The sequence below is a fragment of the Bos javanicus genome, chromosome 4 (assembly GCF_032452875.1).
Source record: "Bos javanicus breed banteng chromosome 4, ARS-OSU_banteng_1.0, whole genome shotgun sequence".
NCBI classification, from domain to species: Eukaryota; Metazoa; Chordata; class Mammalia; order Artiodactyla; family Bovidae; genus Bos; species Bos javanicus.
This window is the reverse complement of record NC_083871.1, coordinates 99,832,006-99,857,533: the sequence shown is the minus strand read 5'-3', so window position 1 is coordinate 99,857,533 and position 25,528 is coordinate 99,832,006. Positions and strand designations below refer to the sequence as shown.

General features: G+C 37.9%; 1 protein-coding gene across 10 annotated transcripts in view; it reads left to right on the top strand.

The window, feature by feature from the left end:
- Positions 1 to 25,528, top strand: part of CNOT4 (CCR4-NOT transcription complex subunit 4) — a 153,702-nt gene that overhangs the window by 60,901 nt on the left and 67,273 nt on the right. For all 10 annotated transcript variants that reach the window (XM_061414809.1, XM_061414814.1, XM_061414812.1 and 7 more), the window contains one exon: positions 14,641 to 14,906. In XM_061414809.1, the coding sequence (XP_061270793.1) occupies positions 14,733 to 14,906 (174 nt within the window). In that variant the 5' untranslated portion in view covers positions 14,641 to 14,732. The remainder of the gene's footprint in view (positions 1 to 14,640; positions 14,907 to 25,528) is intronic.

Here is a 25,528-nt window from a genome sequence, read left to right as displayed (position 1 = left end):
CTTCCAAGGAGCAAGTGGCTTTTAGTTTCATGACTGCAGTCACCATCCACAGTGATTTTGGAGCCCAAGAAAATTAAATGTGTCACTGTTTCCACTTTTCCACCATCCTTTTGCCATGAAGTGATGGGACCAGATGCCATGATCTTAGTTTTTTGAATTTTAAGCCAACCTTTTCACTCTCCTGTTTAACTCTCATCAAGAGGCTCTTTAGTTCCTCTTTACTTTCTGCCATTAGAGTAGTATCATGTGCATATCAGAGGTTATTGATATTTCTCCTGGCAGTCTTAATTCCAGTTAGTGATTCATCTAACCCAGCATTTCTCATGATGTACTCTGCATATAAGTTAAGCAAAGTGTTAGTCGCTCAGTTGTGTCTGACTCTTTGTGACCCCATGGACTGTAGCCTGCCAGGCTCCTCTGTCCATGGGATTTCCAGGCAAGAATACTGGAATGGATAGCCATTCCCTTCTCCAGGGGATCTTTCTGACCCAAGGATTGAACCCGGGTCTCCTGCATCACAGGCAGATTCTTTACTATCTGAGCCACTGGGGTGTCTTAAGTTAAATAAGCAGAGTGACAATGTACAGCCTTGGTGTACTCATTTCCTGATTTTGAACCAGCCCATTGTTCTATGTCCAGTTCTAACTGTTGCTTCTTGGCCTGCAAACAGATTTCTCAGGAGACAGGTAACGTGGTCTGATATTCCCGTCTCTTTAAGAATTTTCCAGTTTGTTTTGATCCATATAGTTAAAGGCTTTAGTGTAGTAAGGGAAGCAGAAGTAGATTTTTTTTTTAATTGGAATTCCCTCACATCCAGTGAATGTTGGCAATTTGATCTCTTGTTCCTCTGCCTTTTCTAAATCTAGCTTGTATGTCTAGACGTTCTTGATTCCAATAGTGTCGAAGCCTAGCTTGAAGGATTTTGAGCTTTACCTTGCTAGCATGTGAAATGAGCACAATTGTATGGTAATGTGAACAGTGTTTGGCATTGCCCTTCTTTGGGATTGGAATGAAGACTGACCTTTTCCAGTCCTGTGGCCACTGCTGAGTTTCCCAAATTTGCTGACATATTGCATGCAGCACTTTAAAAGCATCATCTTTTAGGATTTGAAATGGCTTAGCTGGAATTCCATCACTTCTGCTGTCTTTGTTCATGGTAATTATTCCTAAAGCCCACTCCAGGAATCATTCACACTCTAGGATGTCTGGCTCTTGGTGAGTGACCTCACCATCGTGTTTATCCAGGTCATTAGGACCTTTTTTTGTATAGTTCTTCTGTGTATTCTTGCCACCTCTTCTTAATCTTTTCTGCTTCTCTTAGGTCCTTGCTGTTTCTGTCCTTTATTGCATGAAATGTTTGCTTGGTATCTCCAGTTTTCTTGAAGGGATCTAGTCTTTTCCTTACTGTTTTCCTCTTATTTCATTGTACTGTTCACTTAAGAAGGCTTTCTTTTGTCTCCTTGCTATTCTCTGGAATTCTGTGTTCAGTTGGGTATATATTCGCCTTTCTCCCTTACTTTTTGCTTCTCATCTTTCCTCAGCTATTTGAAAGGCTTCCACAGACAACCACTTTAGCTTTTTGTATTTCTTTTTTTGGGGGATGGTTTTGATCACAGCCTCCTGTACAGTGTCATGAACCTCCGTCCATAGTTCTTCAGTCACTCTGTCTGCCAGATCTAGTCTCTTGAATCTGTTTGTCACTTCCACTGTATAATAATCATAAGGGGTTTGATTTAGGTTGTACCTGAATGATCTAGTGGTTTTCCTTACTTTCTTCAAATTAAGTCTGAATTTTGCGATAAGGAGCTCATGATCTGAGCCGTAGTCAGCTCCAGGTCTTGTTTTTGCTGACTGTATGGAGCTTGTCTGTCTTTGGCTGGAAAGAATCTAATCAGTCTGATTTTGGTATTGACCATCTGGTGATGTCCATGTGTAAAGTAGTCTGTTATGTTGTTGAAAGAGGGTGTTTGCTGTGACCAGTGCATTCTCTTGACAAAATTCTCTAGTCTTTGCCCTGCTTCATTTTGTACTTGAGGGCCAAATGTGGTATCTCTTCCTGCTTTTGCATTCCAATCCTCTGTGATGAAAAGGACATCTTTTTTTGGTATTTGTTTTAGAAGGTCTTGTAGGTCTTCATAGAACCATTCAACTTTAGCTTCTTCGGCATTAGTGGTTGAGGCTTAAGACTTGGATTACTGTGATGTTGAATGCTTTGCCTTGAAAACGAACCGAGATCATTCTGTTGTTTTTGAGATTGCACCCAAGTACTACATTTCAGACTCTCTTGTTGACTATGTGGGCTACTCCATTTCTTGTAAGGGATTCTTGCCCACAGTTGTAGATATAATGGTCATGTGAGTTAAATTCTCCCATTCCTGTCCATTTTAGTTCACTGATTCCTAAAATGTCGATGTTCACTCTTGCCATCTACTTAATTGTATCCAATTTACCTTGACCTAACATTTCAGATTCCTATGCAATACTGTTCTTTATAGCATCGGACTTTGCTTTCACCACCAGATGCATCCGCAACTGAGTGTCGTTTCTGCTTTGACCCAGCCTCTTCATTCTTTCTGGGGCTGTTTATCTGTTCTTCACCAGTATCACATCGGACACCTTCTGACCTGGGCGCCTCATCTTCTGGTGTCATACTTTATGCCTTTTCATACTGTCCATGGAGTTGTCGAGGCAGCAATACTGGAATAGCTTGCCATTCCTATCTCCAGTGGACCACATCCATTCCTTTACTTCTTTAATTATGATTTCCTTTAGTTTTTTAACATATTAGAAGTGGCTCCTTTGAAGTTTTTGGTTATTAAATCCAATGTATTGTGGCTCTCACAGGAAGTTGTCTGCTTTTTTTTTACCCCTGGTGTATGGGTTATACTTTCCTGTTTCTTTGCACAGTTGTAATTTCTGGTTGGAAACGGGACATTTTATATAGTATTGCAGTGACTCTGGGTACTAGTGTCCTGCTTTTCCCAGGGTTTGTTATTATTATTTGCTTATTTGTTTAATGAGTGGGTGAATTAATTCAGTGAACTCTGTTTCCCTCTGACTGTGTTAAGCATTTGTTTGTGTTCCTGGGGGGTGCAGAGTTGGATATGTCCACGTGTATCTTGGGATGACTGTGTTTTGGACAGGGCCCTCCTCCATGCTTTCCTTGACCACATCCAGATGTTAAACTCTATAGCTTTCCAGGTGACTGTTCCATTGATTTCAACAATGCCCTAGGATATAAATTGCTTCTCAGCCTGATTTTTTTTTTTTTTTTAATGAGCTCACTCGAAGGCATAGATTTTTAGGTCACAGCTTGAAGTTTGTTTTGTGACCACGGGCAGGATCATCCCAGCTGTTAAGAAGAACCTGATTCTTCTTATTCTTTCCTGCAAACTAGCTGGTTTACACTTCATTCAACTTGTGTCTGACTACTCTCATTTGTCTTTCACCACAAGCTTCCTGGTTTTCAGATTGTGCTTAGGTTTGGACTTAAAGACTCCGTTACAGATGAAGTTGGTTTAGGGGGGAAGAGATCCAAAGTTACCAGTTTTAAGACCTGCTTTACCCCTCTGTCAAAATCTCTTGCTGAGCTCTGATACTGAGAAGGAGAGGCAGTGGCGTGCTTTTTTCCTCTGTGTGACACTCCCAGTTTAGTAACTGAGCACTCATTGAAAGAGTGTGCAGTAGCCTCAAGTCTTGTCTTACCTTTCCTGGTGCAGGATCCCAGCTTTATAAAGTAGCTGTTGCAGGGCAGTCTGGGTCCTAGTGTTTTCAACATGCAGCAGCAGCAAAGGTGCTCTTTGTTGTGAATGGCAGTTGGGTGGAGGAGGGGCACCTTCACCTGTTGGTTGCACTTACCTGGGACTTAGCTAAAAGCATCAGGTAGCTTTGGGAGGATGAGAGGTGCTAATGTCCTGGCCCTCCTAGGCAGATGCTCTCTGAGTGGTAACTGTGTTTAGGGAGCACCTTGTGTTCTTGGCGGTGCCAACCTGGAATAGAGTTCCCATCTCACCAAGCTGAGAAGGGAGGAAGAGAGGGGGCAGGTTTTGGTTCCAATACCACATAGTATTGTTTTTCTTCTTGGTTTTCTTGAGTGAGTGTTTCTTCATTTCTCTTGTGCTCTTAGTATTTCCAGATACTTCAAATGATACATTTTAAATAACTTTCAGCAGTTTTGCTGGGGAATGAGGTCATGGAGCTACTTACACTGTCAGTCTGGAAGTAGAACACAGAGAAAACTTTTGAAAATATAAGTCACATCCACAGCCATTCCTCTCTCTAAAACTCTGGTTCTCTTCATTTATTTTACAAAGAAAGCCAAAACTAGGGAGGTTCAAGAGTGAGGGACATATGTATACCTATGGCTGATTCATGTTGATGTTTGGTAGAAACCAACACAATTCTGTAAAGCAGTTATCCTTCAATTAAAAAATAAATAGCTTAAAAAAAAAAAAAAAGCCAAAACTGTTCTAGTGCCTTGTGATGAATCCTTCCAAGATCCTGAACCCCTACTCTGACCTTATCTGAAATTGTTCTTCTCCTTGCTTATTCTGTTCCAACCTCTCTGAATTTGCTGTTTTTCAACCATTTTAGGCAGTTTTCCTTTTTGGGGTTTCTCTACTGATTTTTTTCTTGCCTTTTCTGTTCTCTTCTCACATATCAGTTCAGATCAGTTCAGTTCAGTCTCTCGCTCATGTCAGACTCTTTGCAACCCCATGGACTGCAGTACTCCAGGCTTCCCTGTTCATCACCAGCTCCCAGAACTTGCTCAAACACATGTCCATTAGTCAGTGATGCCATCCAACCATCTCATTCTGTGTTGTCCCCTTCTCCCCCTGCCTTCAATCTTTCCCAGCATCAGGGTCTTTTCCAGTGACTCAGTTCTTTGCATCAGGTGGCCAAAGTATTGGAGCTTTAGGTTCAACATCAGTCCTTCCAATGAATATTCAGGGTTGGTTTCCTTTAGGATGGACTGGTTGGATCTCCTTGCAGTCCAAGGGACTCTTTAACAGTCTTTTCCAACACCACAGTTCAAAAGCATCACAGTTCTTCAGTGCCCAGCTTTCTTTGTGGTCCAGCTCTCACATCCATACATGACCACTGGAAAAACCATAGCTTTGATTAGATGGACCTTTGTCAGCAAAATAATGTCTGTTGTTTTTAATATGCTGTCTAGGTTGGTCATAGCTCTTCTTGCAAGGAGCAAGCGTATTTTAATTTCATGGCTGCAGTCACCATCTGCAGTGATTTTGGAGTCCAAGAAAGAAAGTCGGTCACTGTTTCTCTATTTGCCATGGAGTGATGGCACCTGATACCATGATGTTAATTTTTTGAATGTTGAGTTTCAAGCCAGCTTTTTCATATGCATGGCTTATTCAGGTTCCTCCATTAAAATGTTACCTTCTTAATGAAATCTACTCCAGTTGGCCAATTTCAATTGCATCCTGACTTTGGTATCTTCTGTTAATTTGAGCAAACTCTGGGACATGGACAGGGAAGCCTGGTGTGCTGTAGTCCTTGGGGTCGCAAACAGTCAGACACAGCTTAGCAATTGAACACACACACACAGCATTATCACCTTTTATCATACTTAATATACTGACTTATTATGCCTTTTGTTTTGGGTTTGAATTGGGACAGGAGACCAAGGTTTGCCCTTTAGGGTCACCAAAGTATCTCAAGGACTTAGACTAGAATTTGAAACAAGAGCTTAATAACTATTTCTTGAATCACTAAGTGAGTAAAGGATACAATGAACTTTTAGGTGGCAAAAATCTTCACTGGTCAGCCATCTGACTTTTCTAATTAAATCTTTTTACCTAGAGAGAATCATAAGTAATGTTATTGGTATACTAGATGCAGTTAGAACAACCAGTTAGTTTTCTTGTAAGAAAGCTTAAATATGCCTTAAAAAAAGATAAACTTGTTCTGCCTACCATACTTTCCATAGTAGAACTCTTTTCCAAATTGGCTTGAATTAGATACTTTTGCTTCAACCATTTTAAATGTGTTTGAAAACTTTTATTTAAGGGAAAATTGTAGCAAACTTTTTTCTTTAAAATTGATTTTTCACAAAATGATCATCTTCAAGTTTTTTGTACATGTAAGTTTTCATAGTGTTAGGTTTTTGAAAACATATTTGTTTGCATTTCTTTATGGCTTTGATTAGATGGTTTGTCATCTTTGTTGTCTTCATATAGCTGATAAATTGGTAGATTTTATTGAACAACTTCCCCAAATTAACAATCACATTGCTCTAACTATGCAAATGAGTACTATATGCAAGTTAGAAATTATTTTTTAGTAGTGTTACATCATAAGAAAATAGAAAAGCCTTTGCCTTTTTCACTGATACATTCAGAGAAGTGTATTACTATGTCTGCTGTGTATTTGCTGCATGAAAACTTGTAGAGATTGGCACAGTTTTGTTCAGTGACTCTTCAAATATGTGCTTACACATGTATGGATGAATGAAGAGGTACTTTCCTTTCCTTCAGCTCCCTTCCTTCCTCCATCCTTTCTTGTTTTCCTTCTATTTGACACTTATTTGTTAAGTGTTTGCTCTCTGCCAAGAATTCTAGGATTTTTGGATACGTTAGCAAGCAAAACAGTCTCTATCTTCATGGAGTTTGCTTTCTGTTGGATAAACATTGTTTGTCTCCTTCCACCCTTATCTGCCCCTTCTGCAAAAACTGCTTAGGGGACGTGATATATTATGTGAAGTGACTTGTATGCTGATGAGTACAGGGAATTCCCTGACAGTCCAGTGGTTAGTACTCAGTGCTTTCGCTGCCGGTACCTGTGTTCAGTCCCTGGCTGGGCACCTAAGATCCCACAAGCTTCACAGTGCTGCCAAAAAAGAAGAGAATATGAAGTACAAATAAGTTGCTGAATAAAGAACAAATTGGTGTGGAAGTAGAGAGCAATTCCACATAATCAATTTTTTTGTATAACTGCAGCTTAACCTTTTATGAAAGAGACTTTAAATTCTTAGGTAGATATTTTTCTGTAAGAAAATATCTAAACATGATGTTTATTTCTATGAGAAAGTAAGTAAGCTTTCCTAACTTTGGTGGAGGCAATCTTGAGTTCTGTTGTAAATGTACATTTATGGTATATGTATATTGATACTTTGGTATTTAATTTAAGAAGGGGAAGAGGTACTGGCACTGATACTCAGTCAGTTGACTTACCTTGCTCTTTCACTTAGCAAACTGTTCCTAGCTACCATTCAATCTGCTTTTGCCTTTGTGTAGTTTATATATGCTTTGTATAATGAACAACTTAGAATGTTCTTTCCTATTTTTGAAGAGGATTGTCAGTCAAAACTGATGTATAACAAATAATTCATTCCTTCTTTTATTCATTATTCATTCATCAAATACATGAGTGCTATTTATTCCCAGCCAGGTGTAGCTGCTTGGTACATGTGACACACCAGTTAACTTCTCTCCTGAAGTTTCCATTCTATTGAGAATAGACTGTTAAAGAAACAAGCATTTATAGTTATGAAACATTGACTAAGTAAAATGTAAGCTGTGTGGTATTGTACTTACATTTACTATAGGTTTTTAAAAAATATTAGTTTATAGTTCTGTGTATATATTGAATGTAAGGTTTTAATGGAAACTTAAGGGGCTGTTCTTTTTTTTTTACTTTTATTTTGTATTGGGATATAGCCAATTAACAAACAATGTTATGATACCTTCAGGTGAGCAGTGAACGGACTCATCCGTACATATACATGTACCCATTCTCCCCCAAACTTCCCTCCTGTGCAATATGCCACATAATACCGAGCAGAGTTCCTTCTCCTGTACGGTACGTCCTCATTGTTTGTCCACTTTAAATATAGCAGAGTGTACATGACTACCCCAAACTCCCTAAACATCCCTTTCCTCTAACCCTCCCACTGGCAGCCATAGGTTTGTCCTCTAAGTCTGTGAGTCTCTTTCTGAAAGTTCATTTAAGATACTGTTCTAATTACCGTTCAAAACGTGTGTATGTATATGTCATATCTATAAATAGCTTTTCTATTATGTGTAATTATAGTATACATTCCTGTATACTGTATTCAGGAATGTAATTTCTATGTAACTATTCAATGGACTTGTATCACACACATGTTTAACTTACCACAAATTCACTGCCAGATTGACAGAAAACTAGAGGAATAATTTGGAGAAGGAAATGGCAACCCACTCCATCGTTCTTGCCTGGAGAATCCCAGGGACGGAGATGCCTGATAGGCTGCCGTCTATGGGGTCACACAGAGTCGGACACGACTGAAGCGACTTAGCAACACAGGATTAATTAATTTAAATAAAGCAACCAAATACTTAAAAACCTTTTTTCAAAAGTGCTGTGTATATAGCGTGTATATAGTGTATATTTTAATTTTTTAGTAAAATACATGTAACATAAAGAACTATACAGCAAAGAGGTTAATGATCCAGATAACCATGATGCTGTGATCACTCACCTAGAGCCAGACACCCTGGAATGTAAAGTCAAGTGGGTGTTAGGAAGCATCACTACGAACAAAGCTAGTGGAGGTGATGGAATTTAAAATAGCTGAGCTATTTTAAATCCTAAAAGTTCATGCTGTGAAAGTGCTGCACTCAATATGCCAGCAAATTTGGAAAACTCAGCAGTGGCCACAGGACTGGAAAAGGTCAGTTTTCATTCCAATCCCAAAGAAAGGCAATGCCAAAGAATGTTCAAACTACTGCACAATTGCACTCATCTCACACACTAGCAAAGTAATGCTCAAAATTCTCCAAGCCAGGCTTCAACAGTACGTGAACTGAGAATTTCCAGATATTCAAGCTGGATTTGGAAACGGCAGAGGAACCAGAGATCAAATTGCCAGCATCCATTGGATCATAGAAAAAGCAAGAGAATTTCAGAAAAACATCTACTTCATTGACTACACTAAAGCCTTTGACTATGTGGATCATAACAAACTGCGGAAAATTCTTAAAGAGATGGAAATACCAGACCACCTTACCTGCCCCCTGAGAAATCTGTATGCAGGTCAAGAAGCAACAGTTAGAACCAGACATGGAACAACAGACTGGTTCCAAATTGGGAAAGGAGTAGGTCAGGGCTGTATATTGTTAACTTGCTTAATTTATATGCAGAGTACATCATGTGAAATGCCAGACTGGATGAAGCACAAGCTGGAATCAAGATTGCAGAGAGAAGTCAATTGCTTCAGATACACAGATGATACCATCCTTATGGCAGAAAGCGAAGAGGAACTGAAGAGTCTTGTGATAAAAGTCAAAGAGGAGAGAGAAAAGGCTGGCTTAAAACTCAGCATTCAAAAAACGAAGTTCATGGCACCTAGTCCCATCAGTTCATGGCAAATAGATGAGGGAGACAATGGAAACAGTGAGAGACTTTATTTTCTTGGGCTCCAGAATCACTGCAGATGGTGACTGCAGCCATGAAATTAAAAGACACTTGCTCCTAGGAAGAAAAGGTATGATCAACCTAGACAGCATATTAAAGAAGCAGAGATATTACTTTACTGACAAAGGTCTGTGTAGTCAAAGCTATGGTTTTTCCAGTAGTCGTGTATGGATGTGAGAGTTGGACCATAAAGAGATCTGAGCATGAAAGAATTGATGCTTTTGAACTGTGGTGTTGGAGAAGACTCTTGAGAGTCTCTTGGACTGCAAGGAGATCCAACCAGTCCATTCTAAAGGAAATCAGTCCTGAATATTCATTGGAAGGATTGATGCTGAAGCTGAAACTCCAATACTTTGGCCACCTGACCTGCCTCTTGAGAAACCTATATGCAGGTCAGGAAGCAACAGTTAGAACTGGACATGGAACAACAGACTGGTTCCAAATAGGAAAAGGAGTACGTCAAGGCTGTATATTGTCACCCTGCTTATTTAACTTATATGCAGAGTACATCATGAGAAACGCTGGGCTGGAAGAAGCACAGCTGGAATCAAGATTGCCAGGAGAAATATCAATAACCACAGATATGCAGATGACACCACCCTTATGGCAGAAAGTGAAGAGGAACTCAAAAGCCTCTTAATGAAAGTGAAAGTGGAGAGTGAAAAAGTTGGCTTAAAGCTCAACATTCAGAAAACTAAGATCATGGCATCTGGTCCCATCACTTCATGGGAAATAGGTGGGGAAACAGTGGAAACAGTGTCAGACTTTATTTTTCTGGGCTCCAAAATCACTGCAGATGATGACTGCAGCCATGAAATTAAAAGACGCTTACTACTTGGAAGGAAAGTTATGACCAACCTAGATAGCATATTGAAAAGCAGAGACATTACTTTGCCAACAAAGGTTTGTCTAGTCAAGGCTATGGTTTTTCCAGTGGTCATGTATGGATGTGAGAGTTGGACTGTGAAGAAGGCTGAGTGCCAAAGAATTGATGCTTTTGAACTGTGGTGTTGGAGAAGACTCTTGAGAGTCCCTTGGACTGCAAGGAGATCCAAGCAGTCCATTCTGAAGGAGATCAACCCTGGGATTTCTTTGGAAGGAATGATGCTAAAGCTGAAACTCCAGTACTTTGGCTACCTCATGTGAAGAGTTGACTCATTGGAAAAGACTCTGATGCTGGGAGGGATTGGGGGCAGGAGAAGAAGGGGATGACAGAGGATGAGATGGCTGGATGGCATCACTGACTCGATGGACATGAGTCTGAGTGAACTCTGGGAGTTTGTGATGGACAGGGATGCCTGGCGTGCTGTGATTCATGGGGTCGCAAAGAGTCAGACACAACTGAGCGACTGATCTGATCTGATCTGATAGTTGATTTACAGTGTTGTTACTTTCTGCTGTAAAGTTAATCAGTTATTCAGTTATTCATACACATATATTCACCCTTTTATAGCTTCTTTTAATATAGGTCATTACAGAGTATTGAGTAGATTTCCCTGTGCTATACAGTGCATGTGTGCGTGCTAAGTCACTTCAGTTGTATACGACTCTTTGCGACCCTGTGGACTTTAGCCTGCCAGGCTCCTCTGTCCATGGGATTCTTCAGGCAAGAATTTTGGAGTGGGTTGCCCTACTCTCCTCCAGGGGATCTTCCCTACCCAGGGATCGAACTGGCATCCCTTATGTCTCCTGCGTTGGCAAGTGGGTTCTTTACCACTAGCGCCATCTGGGAAACACGCGCTGTACAGTAGGTCATTATGATTTATTTTATATATAGTGGTGTGTATGTCAGTCCCAGTGTCCCAATCTATCCCTCCCCTCTTATCCCCCTGGTAACCATAAGATTAAACCCCTAATTTTATACATGAGAAAACTGATAGTGGCAAAACTGGGTCTGTAAACTGGGATTCCTGAATTGTTTATAAATATATATGTCATTAAAAAACTTATATTTTGAAATAATTATAGATTCATTAGATATTTCATTTTTCTAATTATTAACACAAGTCAGGTTTAATTTTCCTAAAGGAGATGAAAATAATTTCTTTTTTAATTTAATTTTTTTGTCATTTGAATTGCAGAAAGGTTTGTCATAGCAATACAGATAATACAAATTTTCAAAATGAAATTAGTACCTCCATTTTATCTTTTGTGATATGGGTTACATTTTGGTGTGAAACCTTTAATATGCTTTATTTTCTTTGAGAAACAAAATATACACATACAGGTTTTATATATTTGTATTGAAGTTACTGTATATTTATGTTAGTTGCTTTTACAAATTTAAAAAAATCTGTATAATAAACATCTTTTGGTTCAGCACACATCAACTTAATAGCTGTATCATTATTTTCATAATAATTTGCCAACTGATGGACAGTTAACATTGTTTATAGTTCTAGTCATACGGGCAATGCTGCAAAACCTACAACAAAGTACTTGGTGCATATGTGAGTATTTATGTAGAATAAATTCGTAGGTGGTTTAAAGGAATGGTTAAATGCACAGATTCTGGGGCTAAAGACTTCCTGGAATGAATTCAGGCACCACCACTTAATAGCTGTGCAATTTAAGGCAAGGTGGGGCTTCTCTGGGGGCTCAGATGGTAAAGAATATGCCTGCAATGCAGGAGACCCTGCAGATTCTATCCCTGGTTCAGGATGATCCCCTGGAGAGTTCAGTTCAGTCACTCAGTCATGTCTGACTCTTTGCGACCCCATGGACTGCAGCACGCCAGGCCTCCCTGTCCATCACCAACTCCTGGAGTTTATTCAAACTCATGTCTGTTGAGTCGTGATCCATCTAACCATCTCATCCTCTATCATCCCCTTCTCCTCCTGCCTTCAATCTTTCCCAGCATCAGGGTCTTTTCCAGTGACTCGGTTCTTTGCATCAGGTGGCCAAAGTATTGGAGCTTCAGGTTCAGCATCAGTCCTTCCAATGAATATTGAGGACTGATTTCCTTTAGGATTGACTGATTGGATCTCCTTGCAGTCCAAGGGACTCACAAGAGTCTTCTCCAACACCACAGTTCAAAAGCATTAATTCTTCTACTCTCAGCATTCTTTATAGTCCAACTCTCATATCCATACATGACTACTGGAAAAACCATAGCTTTGACTAGATGGACCTTTGTTGACCAAGTAATGTCTCTACTTTTTTCATACCTTTTCTTCCAAGGAGCAAATGTCTTTTAATTTCATGGCTGCAGTCCCCATCTGCAGTGATTTTGGAGGCCCCCAAAATAAAGTCTGTCACTGTTTCCACTATTTCCCCATCTATTTGCCATTAAGTGATGGGACCAGATGCTATGATCTTAGTTTTCTGAATGTTGAATTTCAAGCCAACTTTTCACTCTCCTCTTTGATTTTCATCAAGAGGCTGTTTTGTTCTTCTTCACTTTGTCTCGCTTGTGTCCGAATCTTTGCAACCTCATGGACTGTAGCCCATCAGGCTCCTCTGTCCATGGGATTCTCCAGGCAAGAATTCCCTGAATGACATACCCTGAATGGCAGCCTACTCCAGTATTCTTGCCTGGAGAGTCCCATAGACAGAGGAGCGTGACGGGCTACAGTCCATGAGATCGCAAAGAGTCGGACACAACTGAGCGACTAACACTTAAGGCAAGGTACTCTTTGTGTTCGAATTTACTCTTTGTAAAGAGGAACTTATTTCAGTGATGATCTCTGCTTTGTGGGGAGACTAACTTTGACAGGCTGGTGCAGGGAAAATGCTATCTCACTGTTTACTAACTAAAGAGGTTGATCATCTTTTTGTATATTGTAATCATTTGTACTTCTTTTGTGAACTACTGATCATATTCTGTTCTCATCTTTTCTTCTGACTTATTTGCCTTTTAAACATTGCTTGTAAGATTCCTTTGTATATTCAGGACAGTAACGCTTATATACAGTGAATATATCCTTTATTCTATTGCTTGCCTTTAATTTGTTTAGTTGATTATATTATCTTTTATGAATTTATGTTTTTATCTTAGGAAGACTTTCTGTATTCCAAGTTTTTAAAAAATTCTATTTTCTTCTAACACTTTAATAGTTTATTTCACTGTGTAACTCTTTAGATCATCTGGGATTTATTTTGATTGCAGTGTGAGATGGCTATATACTGTTTCTTTCTCAAAATAGAGCAGGATCCTGTTACCCTTTATAAATTGGGTCCATCCTTACCGTATTGATGTTGTCTCTTTTATCAAATATTGAAATCTAATTCATTATCTGTTTCTAAATTCCTTATTTAGGTTTTTTGATCTTTTGTCTGTTTTTGTATCGGTATCAAATTATTTGTTACTATAGCTTTGTGGTACAGTTCAATATCCGATAGCACAAATTCCCAAGTTCCCCCTTTGAAAAGTTTCAAAGCATTTCTCATGCATTTACTCTTTCATGTAAACTTTAGAGTTAATTTGTCAAATTATATAAATAAAAATCTCTGTTATTTGACATAACATTTTAATTTAACAGTGACTTTTGCCTAAAATTTTCAATTCTCCATAATCTAAAAAGATAAATTATTTAATTTTTTAAAAGACTTTGAAACATGGAGGTCTGTTTGTTCTCTTTCTCCTTTCTCTAGGCTTTTAGTAGCCTTTCTACAAGAAAAAGGAATATTTTCATTTGTTTAATATGTGCTTATTTTCCCAGAAATGAAATTTTTATTGGCATGTTAATACCTGTTTAATTGTAAACAGCTAGCTTCTGTGGCACATTTTTTCAGCTCTTATATTTTCTGTGGTTATGGTTTGATATTAACACATACTGGACATCTGAAGCCTCTCTTCTTTATTAAATTTATTTGTAAATTAGGACACATTTTAGACTACTATAATACTCTTAGTTACGTGGCAGTATTATTACTACTAGCTTTTAGGTCAAATATAAGACAGTTTAAATTTAGAATATGTTTTAAGATGAATGTGCTTCTGTATAGTATTTATTACTCTAAAATGTGCTATGATTAGTACTGGTTTTGTATTAAATGTTTTAGCTAAAAGAGGAACTTCTTTTCCTCCTTCTGTTGAATCAAAAAATGTAACAACCTCTCAGGTCTTTTATCTTGACATGGAAAATGCTCAGAATTCCATCTTCTGAGATAGCAAAAATTGATCTGACTAATATTTTTCATTGTTGATAATATGATTCTTGATTGTTGAAAATGCCATTGTTTTTCAGTAGTAAGCAGTGTATTTTGTTTTTTCTCATGCAGGTCTTTGAAGTTCTACGGTTTAGTTCTCAGTGCTGAACTTCCTTCTCCCTTAAATTATTATAAACTTTTGCTGCTGTTTAATAAAAGTGAAGATGTCTCGCAGTCCTGACGCAAAGGAAGACCCTGTGGAATGTCCTCTTTGCATGGAGCCCTTGGAGATAGATGATATCAACTTTTTCCCTTGCACCTGTGGCTACCAGATTTGCCGCTTTTGTTGGCATCGAATTCGCACTGATGAAAATGGGCTTTGTCCTGCATGTAGAAAGGTAAATGCTCCAAAATAACTTTGTGTTTAGTTTTTTCCCCCATGCCTATGAGCAAGTAGATTTTAATAGAATCTACACAACTCAGGTGAGATGAAGTGTGACATTATATTCTTAAGATATCATGAAGTGTAATGAACACTGCCCTAGGAATCAGAGTCTCAACATTATGGTTAACTAAGTATATTACCTTGCTAAAGTCATAGAACCTCTCTGGTTGGCCTTTAGTTTTCTTATCTGAGGAGACTGACAGTCAGTGGTGGTGGTGGTTTAGTCGCTAAGTCATGTCTGACTCTTGCGACCACATGGACTGTAGCCTGCCAGGCTCCTCTGTCCATGGGATTCTCCAGGCAAGAATACTGGAGTGGCTTGCCATTTCCTTCTTCAGGGGATTTTCCTGACCCAGGAATTGAACCCGGATCTCCTGCATTGCAGGCAGATTCTTTACCAAGGATTAGGAGTAGTGAGAGGCAGTAGATTTAGATAGGATAATGTCAGATTGGAAAAACGGAGTCAGTTTTACATCTGGGGAGAAATTTACTTTAGTTTTCTAGTACAAAATAGAGAAGTTTTGATGTTTACTGAAAGAGTGTGAATTAAAATGACAAGAGAAATCCTGGTTCAGAAGGTAACTCTTACTCATTTGTTGACAATTCTAGGCTGACGAGTGCTCTCCCTATTGTACAGTTAAGGAAACTAGGCCTTCTTAGTAATTTGTCTAAGGCATCAACTGATGGGTAGTAGGTTCGGTGGTCAAATGCAAGTCCTTTGAATCCCCTCTAAATAAAAAAAAATGTATGATTTTTAAAGTAATTTTCTGGGTCTAGTTGTTTTACTAAGCAGATACAGCAGTTATAGTGTAGTGAATGACCTGTTAGAATGAGTAGGATTGCTGCATCTCTGTTTTGAAGGTCTTTATTTGTTACTTTAGGGGTTTATGCAAATATCTATTTTTTGCCTTCTCTTTAATGTCTGTGTATGATTTAAGCTTTCTTTTCTCTTTACCCATTAAAAGAGCTCTTGGGTTCATTATTACTAAATTTTGATAAAGTAGAAATGTGTTTTAGATACCTGCATTATTTAAAAAAGAAAAAAAAATTAACAACCAAAAACTCAGAAGACAATGCATTGTCCAGTCTTTTATTTAAAATCTAGTGGGCAGTTAACATATGTTATATGAATGAAAAAAGGTGAGATCTATTTAAGTGTTAATTAACGTAGTTACAAAACTATATATATAAATATGTTTTATAACAATACAGGTAGAAGAGTTGAGGATGACAGCAAGATTTTGAACTGAACAACTAGAAGTAGAGAATGGCTGTTAACTGAGACAGGGAAGACTGTAATAGGAATAGGTTTTTTGAGAATATCAGGAACTTGGTTTTAAACATGTTAGGTTTGAGATTCCTATTAGAGATCTAAATGGAGATAGTGAATAGACAGGTGAATTTATTCAAGTTGGTTTGGATATGGAGTTATAACTTTGGAAGTTATCAATATATAGAATGTTTTTGTAAATTAATGACACTGAGTGAAATCACAAGAGAGGGTCAGTGGAAAAGATGAAAGATTATGCTTTCCAACATTTATAGAAAAAGAGAAAAAAAATCCATAATAAAGAAATATGAGATGAGTCATTTGTCATAAGTAGACCAGGAGTATATTTTTTTTCTTCCTGTTGATTTAATATCCACAACTCTTAGAACCTCTCCTTAGTCTCTTAACTATCAGACCTTGCTCATACCTATCCCATGGCATGAGTCGTGGAATGCAGATAGTACAGGTCAGGCAAAGTCTTCGAATCTGACTTAGCTTTGCCGGAGAGTGCTGGACACCCAAAATTATGAAGCTACCCATCTCAGTCAGGGACCAGAAGATCTTTACATCTTTGGAGACCAGCTTCAGTGGTTATGTTAACACAGAAGGAAACCACAGGTGTTTCTGGAGAGGACCATGAAGCTATAATTTACATGTAGCCCAACCCTGTGGGCAAAAGTCTATAGAAGGCATTCTGTGAGATGGCCAATTGAGATGATTTAACTAAACTTGGAGATGCAGGTGGAGGCTAATAAAAGCCAGCACCTGATTTTGGCCCACAAGATGATACCTGTCTTTTTGCAGAAAGGGCCTCTTTTGTTTACATAGCTTTGAAAAGCAGAGAGAGGAAGGTTTTAAAAACATGAAGTTGAACATTTCTCTTTGGTCCTAGTTGCTGAGCTTGGTGGGGTCAAGAGGACCTTAGCGCCTCCCTAAACATAGGCGCAGGTCATTCTTTAGACTGCCTTTGCATGTTCTTTTAGTGCAGCGTATCTGAGAAAAATACCTGGTGGAAACAGCAGCTGTGGGAACATGGGTGGTACATTGATGTAGCACCATACAGTGCTGGTTCTCATGAAAACTAGAGACTGGCCAAGGAAGTAAAACTTCAACAAATGTGTTATTTTAACCTCAGAAATAATGGAATCTACTGCATCCATGAAACAAGAATAAGATGGTGTAAAAAAATTCAGTGAACAATAAAGTTATTGAAAATTAAATATGATAACAGAAATAAGGAAAGAGTTGGAGGATGAAGTTGAAATGATCTCTTAACAAGTAGTGCGAAAAAGCAAAGACTATTTGACAGAAGAGAGAACTTTGATTTGAGGATCAGTCCAGAAGGTCACATGTCAAATAAGTTAGTGTTCTAGGAAGAGACTACAATGATAGAGAGGAAAATTATCTTCAATAATATGACTGAAGAATAGTCCCAGGACCAAAGGTTATATTTTCATATTAAAAAGAAACAAAAGAATACAAAAATATTAATTTAAAAAGATACATATGTTCCTTGTATTATTTATAGTAAAAAAGATATGAAAGCAATATAACGATGGATGAATGAATAAAGAAGATGCGATGTGTACACACAAACACTCACTGACGCACTCACCCTTGGAATATTACTCATCAAAAAGGTAGAATCTTGCCATTTGCAACAGCATGGGTGGACCTTGAAGGGTCAATGCTAAGCAAAATAAATTAGAGAAAGACAAATACTGTATGATTTCACTCATATGTGGAATACATAAACAAAGCAAAATAAATGAACAAACAAAATAAAAACACAGAGATACAGAGAACAGAGTAATGGTCATCAGAGGGGAAAGGGCAAAGAGGGAGGGTGAAATAGATACAGAGAACAGAGTAATGGTCATCAGAGGGGAAAGGGCAAAGAGGGAGGGTGAAATAGATAAACGGCATCAACTGGTGACAGATAGAAACTAAATTTTTGGTTGTGAGCATGCTGTAGGGTACACAGAAGTAGAAATGAAACGTTGTACACGTGAAACTTACAGAAGGTTATAAACTAGTGTTACCTCAAAAAAAAAAAAAAGAGAAAAACCCCAAGAATCAAAAATGCCTATCAAGTGCCAGGCACAAACTTTTTAAATAATAGTTGTTTAGGTACTAAACAAAATCAAGGACCTTTTTAAAAATGTTTGTTTATGGCTGCACTGGGTCTTTGTTGCTGTGTGCAGGCTTTCTCTAGTTGTGGTGAGCAGGGCTTGCTTCTCTTTGTTTCAGTGTATGAGCTTCTCATTCGGTGGCTTCTCTTGCTGTAGATCACAGGCTCTAGGCACGTGGACTCAGTAGTTGTGGCACCCTTGCTTACTTGCTCTGTGCCATGTGGAATCTTCCTGGACCAGGGATTGAACCTGTGTCCCCTGCATTGGCAGGCAGACTCTTACCCACTGTACCCCCAAGGAAGTCCAACAAACTTTTATTTTTAAATATCAAAATAACAAAGAGAAAGAGGTTCTACAAGTTTCCAAAGAGGAAGAGGTAGGTTGCACATAAAAGATCAGGAATCGGTCATTTTAGACTGATACGTGGATAGCTAAACATTAGCCTTTCCACGTAAGTTTTTAAATTCATTTGTCATTTTGTACAAAAAGCCTACAGGAATTTTGATTGAGATTGCATTGAATAAACAGGTCTATTTGAGGAAAAATGACATCTTAAAAATGTTGATTTATGTAGTTCATGTGGAGAAAAATCCCATGGACGGAGGAGCCTGGTAGGCTGCAGTCCATGGGATCGTGAAGAGTCGGACATGACTGAGTGACTTCACTTTCACTTTTCACTTTCATGCATTGGAGAAGGAAATGGCAACCCACTCCAGTGTTCTTGCCTGGAGAATCCCAGGGACAGGGGAGCCTGGTGGGGTTGCACAGAGTCAGACACGACTAAAGCGATTTAGCAGCAGCAGCAGCAGCATGTAGTTCATGAATAAGGTTTATTTTTCTACATTTCAGAAACACTGTTCTGTAGTTGCAGTGTACAGAGTAGTGCAGCATGTTTTGTTATATTTGCCTATGACTATTTTATGTTTTTTGAGCTGTGGCACATGATATGCCTTTTAAGATTTCATTTTCTAATTGTTCATTTTTATAGGTAGAATAATTGATTTTTGTTAAGTAGATTTGTTAGGATTTTCTAAATAGATGGTTACACCTTCTGTGAATTAAGACAGTTTTATTTCTTCTCAGTCTTTATTTTTTAAAAATTATTTTCTTGCCATATTGCACTTGGGTAAGTTGGACATGACTTAGCGACTGAACAACAAAGCTCTACACTATATTCTTGGATGAAAGTGTTACAAGCACATATCCTTGTTTGTTTCCCATCTTAGTGGGAAGGCATGGGGTATTTCATTATTAAGTATGTCACCATTTTTTTGTAGATGGTCTATATCTGGTTGAGGACATTTGCTTTTATTCTTTGGTTACTGAAAGTTTTTAATCATGAGTGGGTGTTGCATTTTGTCAGTGCCTTTTCTGCTTCTGTCGAGGTGATCGTGTGTTATCTCCTTTGTTCTGTAGAAACAGTGATTTAGGTTGATTGATTTTTTTAAAAAAATCAACCTTCCCTTCCAAGGGTAAATCTTGTTTGATTTATGTGTCATGATGTATTATCCTTTTTATTTTCAATTTGCTAATATTTTCATAAAGAGTTTTGTATCTGTGCTATGAGAAGTATTTATCTGTGGCTTTCTTTTGTATTGTTTTTAGATTTGGTACCAAAGAAATACTTGCTTCAGGAAGTGTTTCCTCCTCATCTGTATTCTGAAAGAGTGTACATGTGACTGGTTTTAATTCTTTTTGATTTCCTTCCCAGATTCAGTGTTGACACTCTATCAGGAGGGCTATTATGAAAACTGGATACCACAGGATTCTTCCATATCGATTTCTGGAACTCTTGTTGTATTAGTTCACTCTTTGTGGTATTTTTGCCCTGTAAATTTCAGTTGCTTCAGCCTCTTCAAATTTTGAACACTGTCCCTTCTGCTCAATGTGACTGTTAGAACCAGTGCCAGGGTCCAGTAAGTGCCAGAAGAGCAGAAAACTGGGACACTCATGGTTTTTATCTGCCTTATTTCTTTTCTCTCAGAGGTCATAGATCTGCTTGCTGTTCATTCCCTGTTGTTCAATGTCTGAAAACAGTTATTGCATACATTTTGACTAGTTTTCTAGTTGTTTATGCTGGTATCCCTAGTCTCTTAACCATCTAATCTGCCATAGCTGGAGGTAAAGGTGTAAAAATAATATTTGAACTTTGTAATAATGTAATTATGACTATTGGCCTAACGAAATTAGAATGGAAGGTTAGAAAGTGGGCTTGGAATATGTTGTTAGGCTGGCTGAAAGAAAGCTAAATCTTGATTTTGCCTAATATAATAATATTTAATACTGAAAAAATCAAGAAGTAGCAGTACAAGCATGTTATTTAATGATGTGATAGTAAATGACAAAAGAATCATGTGAAAGAATAAACAGATTATTTTTAGGGAGAGGCAGCTGTTGAGGGGGAAGCATATAGGGGACTGCTCTATTTCCTGATAAACCTTGTAGAGCTAGGAACACGTAAGAAATAGATCATTAAACTAGGAGGGGAAAAGAGTGGGCAAATGGAAACCATAGGAAAGAAAGTATAATTGTACTGATATTATTTAGTCATAATCAGATTCAAGATCGACACATTTTGAAAGTAGTTAAAGAGGATATTTTTCTTACTGATTAAAGATCCCCTAGAGTCACAAAACTTTTATTCACATAGTAGAGCTCTGAAGTATATTGAGCTGATGTAAATACCAGGAGAAACTGCACCCACTTTCATAATCGAGGGGCTTCTAACTTCTGTAGTTTAGAACTATGTCACACAGAGTCAGACACGACTAAAGGGACTTATTAACACATATGCACATGAAGTACACAGAAGGAATGAAAAATTTGATTAACACAGTTAGCAAGTATGTGTGTTTGTGCACACATACAACTTTGTACAAATACATTTGTACAAAACTTTAAAATACAGTGTATCGGGCACAAAAATTGACTATCGATCAGTTCTAAAATGTAGAACTCACTTGTGTATTTCTATTTATTTTGCTTGAGGTTTGTAGGGCTTTTTGAATCTGTGGATTTGGTGAATTTCATTGTTGCTGTTCAATCGCTAAGTTGGGTGTGACTCTTTGAGACCCCATGGACTACAGCAGGCCAGGCATTCCTGTCCTTCACTACCTCCTGGAGTTTGCTCAAACTCATGTCTAGTGAGTTGGTGATGCCATCCAACCATCTTATCCTCTCTTGCCCTCTTCTGCCTTCAGTCTTTCCCAGCATCAGGGTCTTTTCCAATGAGTCGGCTCTTTGCATCAGGTGGCCAAGGTATTGGAGCTTCAGCATCAGTCCTTTCAATGCATAGTTAGGGTTGATTTCCTTTAGGATTAACTGGTTTGATCTCTTTGCTGTCCATGGGACTGTCAAGAGTCTTCTCCAGCCCCACAATTCAAAATCATCAAATCTAGAGTTTCATTAGTTCGGGAAAAAATTAAGCTGTTATCTAGTCAGCTGTTGCCGTTTTTCTCTTTCCTCTCTTTCTGGGACTCTGATTAAATATTTTCCAGTTCTTCTCACTATCTGCCATGTCTTTTAATCTCTTTTTTGTTTCTTTTTCTTCCTTTAATGCATTATAGATGATTCCTTCTAATCAATTAATTTTTTTAGGTCTAGTCTCAGTGCAGTTCAGTCACTCAGTCGTATCTGACTCTTTGTGACCTCATGGGCTGCAGCACGCCAGGTTTCCCTGTCCATAACCAACTCCCAGAGCTTGCTCAAACTCATGTCCATCGAGTCGGTGATGCCATCCAACCATCTCATCCTCTGTTGTCACCTTCCCCACCTGCCTTCAATCTTTCCCAGCATCAGGGTCTTTTCAAATGAATCAGCTCTTCGCATCAGGTGGCCAAAGTATTGGAGGTTCAGCTTCAGCATCAGTCCTTCCAATGAATATTCAGGACTGATTTCCTTTAGGATTGACTGCTTTGATCTCCTTGCAGTCTAAGGGACTCTCAAGAGTCTTCTCCAACACCACAGTTCAAAAGCATCAATTTTTCAGTGCTCAGCTTTCTTTATAGTCCAACTCTCATATCCATATATGACTACTGGAAAAACCATAGCTTTGACTAGATGGACCTTTGTTGGCAAAGTAATGTCTCTGCTTTTTAATATGCTGTCTAGGTTGGTCATAGCTTTTCTTTCAAGAAAGCAAGTGTCTTTTAATTTCATGGCTGCAGTCCCCATCTGCAGTGATTTTGGAGCCCAGGAAAATAAAGTCTGTCATTGTTTCCATTGTTTCCCCATCTATTTGCCGTGAAGTTCTGGAATCTGATGCCATGATCTTCGTTTTTTGAATGTTGAGTTTTAAGCCAGCTTTTTTGGTTTTCTCTTTCACTTTCATCAAGAGACTCTTTAGTTCCTCTTTGCTTTCTGCCATGAGGTGGTGTCATCTGCATATCTGAGGTTGTTGGTATTTCCCCCTGCATTCTTGATTCCAGCTTGAAGTCATCCAGTCTGGCATTTTGCATAATGTACTCAGCATGTAAGTTAAGTAGTGTATAAGTTCTAGTCTACTGAATTTTAAAATTTTGTTTTCCATTTCTGAAAGTAATGTATGTTCTTTTTTGCTACTTGATTTTTTAAAAAAGATTTTTATACCCTGCAGATATTTTCAAGTTTGTCATATATTTGTTTAAACTGATAATCATCCTTGTTTTAAAATCTGTCCAATAATTCCAGTTGCTGAAGTCTGTGAGGGATGTTTATGCTGGTTGTTGTTCGTGTTATTTCTTTCTGTGATTTGTTGTCTGATGGGCTTCATGGTTGTCACTGAGTCATTTGTGCAGTTCTCTGAGGCCCAGGATAAATTTGCCGTCCTGTAGATAGGCTTTGGTTTGCCTTCTGCGGGAACCTGTGAACGTTGCCATTAGGGATGCCTTAATCTTTTGTTCTCTCAGGTGCACATCTTCCCTGCGGCTGGTTTCACCTTCTCTAGGATGGTTTTTTCCTTCACTCTTTTCCTTTTTTCTTATCTTGTTCTGACCTTTCTGTAAGTCTGTACTTAACCCTAAGAGAATATGAGCCCTTTAGGGGTGAACTGGTCTCATCTCATCATGGGAGTGATCTCCCCAGAACTCTTCACCTTAGACTGGTTTTGGACTTTGAATGCTGTGCTTCTTCCCTCATTTGTCCCTCTGTCCCATTGGTTGTTACTCAGCCTTTCCACTTATCTCTTTGGGTTTTGACTTTTATCCAGAAATTCGCTTGGGACTTCACCGCTGCAGATCATTATTGTTTTTAAGATGTTGGTTTGAAAAGTTTTACCCAGTATTTTTCATTGTCTTTAGCAAGAGGAAAAGATGAAGCTGTAAATTCATTTATTAGAAAATGAAGAGCAAAAATAAATGAACTTATTTCTGGGTTAAGAAACTAGGAAAAGAATAAACATTATGATAGTAGAAAGTAGGGATTAAGTAGAATTTAATGAAATAGGAAAGCTGTATTTCCATAAAAGTTGGAGCTGGTTCTTAAAACAACCAATAAAATAATCAAAGTCCTGGTAAGTCTGATCAGAAAATAAAACGGAAGACACATCTAAATATACATGTAAATTGGGAATAAAAGTGGAAACATAACTACACATATGAAAGGAATTAAGTGATTATATTAAAGACTATAAACCATCTTAATTAGTAGTTTGGCAATCTATTGACAAATTAACACTAACTAAAAATATTTTGCTCATTTAAAATGCTTCTCCAGAAGCATTAGTTTGTAACATGGAGTAGAAAATTTTAAAGAAAAATTTTTTGCTTATAGCTTTTTATTTGATCCTGTATTCCTAGAATATTAGGTTTAACATTATCTGTTTCAGTCAAAAAGTAGACCAGATGTATTTTTCTTTATATTCATTTTTAGTACTAAGGTTACTAGTTTTGTGAGTCATAGTGTTTTTCTGCAGCTGTTCAAGTTATGTGTTTTCATCTCCCATCTTTAATCTAGCTTCTTTCCTCATCTTATTGTACCATATGATTAATTTTCTATCGGATTTGTAGAGTAGGTATTTAATGGTGGTGTGTGTGGAGGAGGAACCATCATAGAATGTGTGCTTTACCAGCTTTTTATGAAACCTGTAGACAGGTTGAGACTAATAAAATTTTGTATATTTTTCATTTGTGTTTAGGTTAAATTACCAGATTTCTATTATCTGAAACAATTTATTTAATTCTTCCTAACAACAGAGATGCAGATTCACAAATATGTTAAGATTAAGAAGTTTTTTTTTTTTAATTTTTTTTTCTAGGGATTTTTTTCTAGGAACAGCCCCCTCTATGCCACTTGCACAGATACCAAAATCCGTGGATGGTCAGGTCCCTCATATAAAATAGCATAGTGTTTGTGTGTAACTTACACACATCCACCCATGTAATTTAAATCATCTCTAGATTATGTATAGTCTCCAATATCTAATGTAAATGATGTATAAATAGTTGTAAATACAATGTAAATGCTATGTAAATAGTTGCTAGGTGCATGACAAATTCAAATTTTGGTTTTTGGAACTATTTTTCTAGAATTTTTTCCCCCCAAATAATTTCATTTGGTTGAATCTGAGGATGTGGAACCTGCAGATATAGAAGGCCAGCTGAAATAATAACTGGTTTATTGAATGCTTCTGTGCAGGACATAGTTTTAATCATTTTATAAGTGTGTTGCCTTTTTAAAATTCTCACAGAAACCCTCTGAATAAAGTACTATGATTCCCATTTTATGGAAGACCGAGGCAGACAAATTACATAACTTAGCCAAGGTCTCTCAGTAAAGAAAAATCCAAGATTCAAAGCCAGTTTGCAGCTCTCATTCAGGCTGTTGGTAGTCTTGGCATTAGCAGGAGGAATGAAAACAAAATTGTAATGATGAGAGAGAAGAACATTACAGTGGTGTAATTGCCGGTATTTATTGAGGGATTACTGTGGGCCAGTTACAATGATTGCTTTACGAGTGTTATTTTTACACCAGCCTTTAAGATGATTTTCATTTTACTTACATGGATATGGAGACATAGAGTTCTATTGACTTGTCTAAAGCCATGTGGATAATAAGTGCTGAAGCTAAGTTCAAACTCCTGAGCCATAGTATCTGTGTATTGTTTATTTGCCCATCTCCTTTGACAGGAAATGTCTACCTATTAAAGAATAAGTACTTCATTAATCTTCAAACACATAGTACGTTTTCATTAAATAT